General features: G+C 34.8%; 2 protein-coding genes across 2 annotated transcripts; both read left to right on the top strand.

The window, feature by feature from the left end:
• Positions 1-1,247: 1,247 nt before the first annotated feature.
• HELRODRAFT_176350 (hypothetical protein) lies at positions 1,248-3,371 on the top strand (the record flags this gene model as incomplete). The annotated part of the gene is made up of 1 exon (XM_009023568.1): positions 1,248-3,371. One exon carries the CDS (start codon positions 1,248-1,250, stop codon positions 3,369-3,371), a length of 2,124 nt encoding a protein of 707 aa, XP_009021816.1.
• Positions 3,372-3,879: 508 nt separating this feature from the next.
• Positions 3,880-6,126, top strand: HELRODRAFT_176349 (hypothetical protein; the record flags this gene model as incomplete). The annotated part of the gene is made up of 1 exon (XM_009023567.1): positions 3,880-6,126. One exon carries the CDS (start codon positions 3,880-3,882, stop codon positions 6,124-6,126), a length of 2,247 nt encoding a protein of 748 aa, XP_009021815.1.
• Positions 6,127-8,624: the final 2,498 nt, after the last annotated feature.

Raw genomic sequence — 8,624 nt, 5'->3', positions numbered from 1 at the left:
TATATATATATATATATATATTGAGAGAGAGAGAGAGAGAAAAAAAAAAAGAGAGAAAGTGAGAGAGAAAGAGAAAAAGATGCAATATTTATAGCATATGCTCTAACGGTTAATTGTTTGAGACCCATTTGTTTATATATATTTATTTGTTTATTTATTTAATATCTCTTTATGAGCTGCTTAATATGTGTGTGTGCGTATGTCGGCGTGTGTGTGTGTGTTTGTACGTGCGTGCGTGTGTGCGCGCACTCAGTTTTTAATGTTCAATACTGCCATGTTGGTTATATTTTTACGATGGCGAATTATTTCGCGGGGTAAGTTTTACGACGAACGTGTAAAACTATCGTCATAAATGTCGGAATGAATGTCGGAATGAATGAATGAACGAACGAACGAACGAATATGTATGTTTGAAAATATAAGGGAATAGATTAAACAGTAAATAACGTATAATCAACGCGCTATACAACCCGTAAGCCAATAAAAATGTAGAACCGTAAGAGACATTTGGTCATAGTAGTACTAAATATAATCTAATTGGTCAAATTTTAGCTAACATGGAAAATTCTATACATTCATTATCTTTTTATGTACATTTAGCACTGTTATAAGTTTCTTACGGAAATGACGTCATACATAATTGAAATACATCAACGTCAACACAAAAAATATAACAACCATATAACAATGGCTTCATTTCGGCATCAAAAACAATATAATGATATAATGGTAACGCGCGCACACACACAAACACACAGAGATGCCTTGCTTAGAATGAGTTGTTATTGTTGTGTAGAGCATGCAGAAAATTGAATCGAATGTGAGATGCGATAGATTTAACGATCAAACTTTTGCTTTACTAGTATTAATACTAATGCCACTACTGCTACTACTACTATTCATACTACTACTGCTGCTGCCACTGCTGCTGCTGCCACTGCTGCTGCTGTTATTACTACCATTACCGCTACTATTATATGAGAAACATTTTTACATTCAAAATGCAAGACTTTCAATATCATATTCCGTTGCAAATTATAAACATTCATGTTATTTGTAAGTCACTAACATTATTGTGGAATACTTGTAAATGAGTAAAATATAATTTTAAAATGTCTATGGTTCAATTGCAATAATTTTCTTTGTTGTTTGGAAACGTAACTAACGTCAACATAAACAAACGAGAGGGATAAAATTTTAAATCGCAAACGGTTTAAATTTATGAAATTTTCAAAATTTATTTTCAAATGGATAAAAATTTCTGCTGGATATTTTTAATTTGTGTACTTACTTTAAAAAAATTTATTGTGACTTTTGATAATTTTAATATAAGAAGCGCCTACATCGGCTGCTTTCAGAGGCTCATTTTTAATAATAGTAGTGGGACAGTTAGCACGGTTGATGATTGCGTGCAGTTCTGCAAGGGACGAAACACGAATTTCATCGCTTTGCGAGGCAGCGAGTGCAACTGCGTCGGCGGAGTAGACTCGGCAGTGCCTTCGGCGCACTGCAACTCTAGGTGCTCAAACAATGAGGCTTGTGGTGGACTGCACTTATATTCAGTTTATAAAGACAAACCGCGAAAAATCCACGACGAAATATTTTATTTGAACGAGGAGTTTGCAGAAGAAACAGTGGCCTATCCCCCGCGCTCTTGCACTCTCGAAGCATGCGCGCACATCTGCCTGGAAAGAAACATGTCATTTTTTGAATACAGACATGACAAATGCGGCTGTTTTCAAAATTTTGATAAGAAAGTCCAGATTCCATCTAATATAGAATATGATATGTGTCCGTATAATGGAAACGAGATCTGCTCCATCCGTTTCCTTCAAAATTCGATAAAATTTACAACTCGATTTCTGTACGAGTTTCAAAGAGGTTACTCTAGTTACACTCACTGCAAAGAAAACATAGTTCGAGAAATAAAAGATAACTGTCTAGAAGGTTGTAGTGAAGGCTGGAAGGGAGATTCATGCAGAGGAAGAGATTGTACGAGGAACAATGGTGACTGTGGTAACGAGATGAAATGTATTGAGTCCACGGTCAATGATTATAGGTACGTTGAATGTGTCTGCCCATATGGCACCGTAAGAAACAAGTGGGACTTGTGCGAGTTGTTTCAGGAGAACGTGGCATTGAATAAAAAACCCTACGCAAGTTCTGCATGGAAAGGCAACCCACTAATTGATACAATATATTTGAACGACGGAGTTTGTAAGGGCATCTCCATAGCTCGCATTAATGATTCGAGATCTGCATGGATGAGCGTCGATCTCGAAAGGTTTTATTTTGTTGGAATTGTAAAAATTTACGGAGCTCTTGGTACAAATATATTGAGTTACGCTGGACTCGATAAGTTTGTTGTCAGACTCAGTCAAACGTTTGACACAGACACCAGGACTGACGTACGAAATCTCCTTAAAATATGCGGCCACGGACCTGAGAAAGCCATACAAGCAGGAAACCCCATGACTGTTATCTGTGAAGATTTTCAATTGCGTTCAAGATATGTCATTTTGCAGCAGTCGGATGAAAAGTTTTCCAGAGATGATTTCAGTGTAGCAGAGTTGGAAGTTTATGAAGTTAGTTGCGATGTCTTGAACGGAAGATGTGAGCAAATGTGCAATCTTTTCATACAAGAAAACATACACTTTGTCAGATGCAGTATTTGGAATGATGAACAAACTGTAACAAACTCGTTTTACGGATGTTACTTGAAAGTGTCAGGTGACCTTCACTTCAAGAAAGCTGGTTTATCGTACTTGCAATGTAGGGATGCCTGCAATTCAATGTCAAAAAGTTTAGCAGTGATGCAAGCAGGTTTCAAATGTTATTGCAGCAGTAGTTTGAACATAGCTGGTAACACCTCAATGTTCAATTGCAAGGCCAAGTATTACAAATCCAACCTTATATTTGATGACTGCTTCATGTTTGACAACTTTTGTAAAGAAATTAGAAGTATTTCGCACAGTACTACAATAACTACCAAAATTAACACCACTGATACAACGGAGACTTCGCACAGCACTACAATAATTACCAAAATTAACCACACTGATGCAACGGAGACTTTGGGAACCATCGTCATCATCAACCCTTCCAACGAACAACACACAGCCACAACTAGCGAAGAGACGGATAATTATGAATCCTACAAGGAAAAGTTGATCATTGCAGCAAGTGTGAGCACGACCACCTTTCTGTTAATGTTAGCTGGGATACTTGGACACATCATTTTTACAAGGAAGGATCAAAAAAGAGTAAGCCAAACCTCGGATATGAGTTCTGTGAGTTTAGATACGAGTGGAGCCAAATCACCAGATGACATTTTGGAGAGTGTGAACAGGCAGTTAACAGAGCATGAATAAAATTTCCTTTATAATAGTATAATATTACTACATTATAGTTTTTAAAATTGCATATTTTTGAAATTAATTTGAAATGCTATTAATTGAAACTAGGCAATTTTTTCGGAATAATTTTCAAGTTTAAGATTTTTAAATAAATATAAAAATGTACACTAAAAATGATATATATGTAAAATGTACAGTAAATATTATAAATTAAAAATCACATGACAGTTTTATTCATGCTTCGAAGGATTTTCTGCCATGATCTATGGATATTTCCAAACATTCATACTACAATTACGTTTATCAAAATTGTTCTTATGTGATCTCTTGAAAATAATATCATTTCGATTAATATTGATCTTTAAATTGCCGCGCGTAGATAGAATACATTTGTCAATGCAGATTTGAAAGTAATTTTATTTCGCAGTTACGTCATTCTTTTAGAATAAACAACAAACATCAACATTTTCAGTTTAAAAGTATTTAAATGTTAATTTATATAATTAATAAAAACATTTCAAAAATGAAACTTCGTTGCAACTTTGTCCTTATTTTGTTGCAAACAAACTCAATTTTAACAAAAGCTTATGGCCAAAAATATGACTACATCGGCTGCTTTCAATGGGTTCGATCCACTTTTTACGAAATTCATTATAATGTCGAAGATTGTTTTATATATTGCAGAAGATCGAATTTATTTAGTAACATGATCGGCTTGAAGAACGGCCGCGAATGTCACTGCGTAAGAGGGGTCAGTTCGGCAGTGGCTTCCTGGCGGTGCAACATGTTTTGTAAGAACTTCTCATGCGGTGGGGTTGAGTTTTATTCTGTTTATAAAATTCAACCACGTCAGGAACACGATATATATTATTGCCATGTGTATCCGGATAAGTCAGAGACCGCCATATATTCACGAAATTTTGACAATCTGGATAGCCTTGAAATGTGTGCACATTTCTGTTTGGAAATGAACATGACATTCTTTAGGAAGACAATATTTCATAAAAAATGCGACTGTTTCCAGGAGGTCAATTATGGACAATTTTTTCGCTCAGCCGATGAAAGCTTCCGCGCTGAATTATGCTCCAAAAATGAAGCAGAAATTTGTGAATATTATTTTGAATCTCGTAGAGATCTGCCGGCCATATTTTCAACGCGTTTATTTTACGAATTTCAGAGAGGAGTATCAACGTTCTCTCACTGCAAAACCATAAACTATGAAATAGAAGAAAGGTGTCCAGAAGGTTGTAGTGAAGGCTGGAAGGGAGATTCGTGCAGAGAAAGAGATTGTACAAGGAACAATGGTGACTGTGGTGACGAGATGAAATGTATTGAGTCCACGGTCAATGGTAATAAGTACGTTGAATGCGTCTGCCCATTGGGCACTGTAAGAAACAAGTGGAACTTGTGCGAGGTGTTTAGGGAGAACGTGGCTCTAAATCAAGTAGATTTTTTAATGAGTACTTTTCACCCTGACGACAAAGACACCCCAAATAACGGAATATATAACGGTTACGTTATGGATGATAACAACAATCAAAATACAATAAGCGTTGTTTTCCACAATCTTTATTCCATTGGATATATTAGAATTTACGGGAGGCTATGTGAAAATGAAATAGTTTGCTGTCAACTAGATAAGTTTGTGATTAAACTCGGTCCATCAGACGATGCAAAAAATCTTCCAGAAACATGCGGCTATGGACCTGACGAAGCCATACAAGCTGGAAATCCCATGACTGTTATCTGTAAAGATTTTACATATCGTTCAAGACTTGTTGTTTTGCTGCAGTCAGACGAAAAGATTGGGACAGGAAATCCTGCAATAGCAGAGATGGAAGTTTATGAAGTTAGTTGCGGTGTCTTGAACGGAAGATGTGAACAAAGGTGCACTGAATCGAAAGATGGAGACGCACACGTTGTCAGCTGCAGTAGTTGGACTGATGAACAAGCTGTAACAAACTCATTTTACGGATGTTACTTGAAAGTGTCAGGTGACCTTCTCTTCAAAAAGGCTGGATTGTCGTACATGCAATGTAGGGATGCCTGCAATTCAATGTCAAAAAGTTTAGCAGTGATGCAAGCAGGTTTCAAATGTTATTGCAGCAGTAGTTTGAACATAGCTGGTAACACCTCAGTGGAAGATTGCAAGAAAGGCCATTACAGATCCAACCTTATATTTGATGACTGTGACATGCAAGATGATTTTTGCTGTAAAGTTATGTTAACCAACAATAACGGTAAAGTTAACACTTTTGCCGTTCTCGGAGCTCCAACTGATCCTGTCGCGATTTTCTTTACGACAATCGGGGCATCTGTCGCCGATTCTCCGACAATAGCTTTGATCTTGGCGGTAGCATCTTCTACTTCTATTTTTCTAGTTCTGGTGTTTGTTGTACTTGTGAGCGTAATACGGAAAACCCTAAAAAAGAAAAAAGCTTTTGCAAGAAGTTTGTCTGGCAGAACGCGTCGTAACCACAGCAGAACTCCACGTAGAACCGATAAGAATCTTCGTAAAAACCAGAATGAAAAAGTTTCTACTCAAATGAAGAATGTTGTTTCTAAAAAGTTAATAGAACCTCTTCCCTCAAATCCGGAGGTAACTCTGACCCCAGGTGCACCAACAAAATCTGAAAAAATTATTCTTTCCATTGTGAACTCAGATCCGTCTACATTGGATGAACGTGCAGTTACAAAGCTGGAGAAAAAACATTCTTCAAGCGGTGAATCTGTCAGTCTCAATTTTTTTTCAGCCGCATATTCTAAATAAAAAAAAATAATTATAAAATCGAAAAATATAAATCAATTTAATAGAATAAAATAAACAAAGAATAAAATCACATGGCAAGCAATATAAACAACTTTGATACAGTTAACAAATAATTTAAAGATTCCAGGTGAACTTTGTGGACATTGTTTTATTTAGTGATAAAAATGCATTTTTTATTAAATATTTTATTAAATAATTTTGGAAAAAGTTTGTTGGCTATATTTGTGACAATAAAAAAATTGAAAAACATTTCGATAACTTTATGTATCAACGCCTGATCATTTGTTGGACGAGGCTTGTAAATTAAGATCACAGGATTAATTACAATGCAAAGTATTTCGGTTATATAAAAATAACTTTTTGTAATTTTGTGCTTGCTTTTTAATTTTCAAGTCTTTCCGATTTACCACGTTGCAGTTTTGTTTTATTCCATCATTCTTTTATCGTTCCATTCATTCATTCATTTATTCATTCATTCGTTCGTTCGTTCATTCTTTCATTCATTCACTCATTCATTCATTCATTTATTCACTCGTTCATTTATTCATCCGTTCATATCTTTATAGCTCTTTTGTGACTTGGTTTTATATTTGGCGCCAAAATTAAACTTTTACGCCTGACGTTACGTCATTCTTCTTATGACAGAGCGCTGTGACTGCACTGGCTCTATGTACGATTTCTGTGTTGTTTATTCATTTTTTTAACATCAATACAAAATACAAGTATGAATATATATATATTTATATAATGGTTAACATACGCTTAAATACACGTAAGCACATTTTTTGTATGTCTCTTCTCTCTCTCTCTCTCTCTCTCTCTCTCTCTCTCTCTCTTTCTTTCCCTCTCTCTCTCTCTCTCTCTAACTTTTTTCTTTTTTTTTAAATCTTTCTTTCTTTCTATGTTTATGTAGATGTATTGTGATTTTTACAGATATGAATAATTCATAGAGACGAACATGTAAAAACTTTGAGTAAATTAATATATATATATATATGTATATGTATATATATATGTATATATATATATATGGATATATATATATATATATAGGCAAGGTCATAAATTACACAAACACACACAAACATGAACACACACTCACACAAACACACACTCACACAAACACACACTCACACAAACACACGAACACACAAACACACATATTTATATGAAAAGTTCCCTGGTGAGAAATAAAAATGCATAACGTGAGATAATGAATAAAAAGGGCCGCCGTAAAATTATGATGAAGACGACGACGATGAAGATGATGAGGACGATGATGATGACGATGTAATGACGATGATGATGAAGAAGATGGAGAAGATAAAGATGGTGATGATGATGATGATAAACACAAACAACAACTACAACATAAACAACATAAACAACAACCTACATCCAGAAATCAGCCATCTATGAAAAAGCGGCAAAAACGTGAAAATATGCCTCAACTATAAATTTTTTCAAACAACATTCCATCGCTAACACAACAACAACATCATCATCATCATCAACAACAACAACAAAATCAATAGCAGTATCAACAACATCATCTTCGTCATTAACAACGACAACAACACCAACAACAACATCATCATCATCATCAACAACAACATCGTCATCTTCAGCAACAATATCGCCATCAACAACTAAATAAAGAAATGATCTTTTCTTTCTCTCTCTCTCTCTCTCTCTCTCTCTTTCTCTCTCTCTCTCTCTCTCTCCCTATCTCTCTCTCATCTCTCTCACTCTAACCTTTCATTTATCAATTTTGCATTTTCAGGTTACCATTCACCGTGGTACTTTCATTCATTCATTTCATTCATTCATTCATTCATTCGTTCGTTCGTTCATTCATTCATTCGTTCATTCGTGCATTACTGCTGCTGCTGCAGCTACTGCTGTTACTACTACAATTTTTACGACTACTTCTCGTAGAAGAAAAGTAATAATAATAATAATAATAATAATAATAATAAAAGAATAATATGGACAATAATAAATTTCAGTGCGACATTAATTCAGAGCAGGTTCCTTAGCATAATGAACGCGCCTGGCTGCCTTTGATCACTTTTAAAAAAAATAAATTATTATTGTTGTTGTTGTTGTTATTGTTGTTGATGTTTTTGTTGTTGTTGTTGTTGATGATGTTTTTGTTGTTGTTGTTTTTTTGTTGTGGTTTTTGTTGTTGTTGTTAGTGTTGTTGTTCTTGTTGTTATTGTTTTTACTGCTGCTTTTAATATCGTCTACATAGAGATGATATGAAGGACAGAATGACAAAAAATAAAGAGAAAGAGAGAGAGAGAGAAAGAGAGAGAAAGTGAGTGAGAAAGTGAGAGAGAGAGAGAGGAATATAAGAAGTATGCGTAAAATAATGATAATAGTGGTGACTTTTTCTTATTTCGGCATGTTGTTTGAAGCCTTTTTTTTAAATTGTCAAGTATTTATTTAAGAAAAAAAATCTTATTCATTATTATTTAATAGGGTTTCATTACTGT

This window comes from Helobdella robusta (genome assembly GCF_000326865.2).
Source record: "Helobdella robusta unplaced genomic scaffold HELROscaffold_37, whole genome shotgun sequence".
Lineage (NCBI taxonomy): Eukaryota > Metazoa > Annelida > Clitellata > Rhynchobdellida > Glossiphoniidae > Helobdella > Helobdella robusta.
The sequence above is the reverse complement of the archived record's forward strand: the minus strand, read 5'-3'. Positions and strand labels throughout refer to the sequence as shown.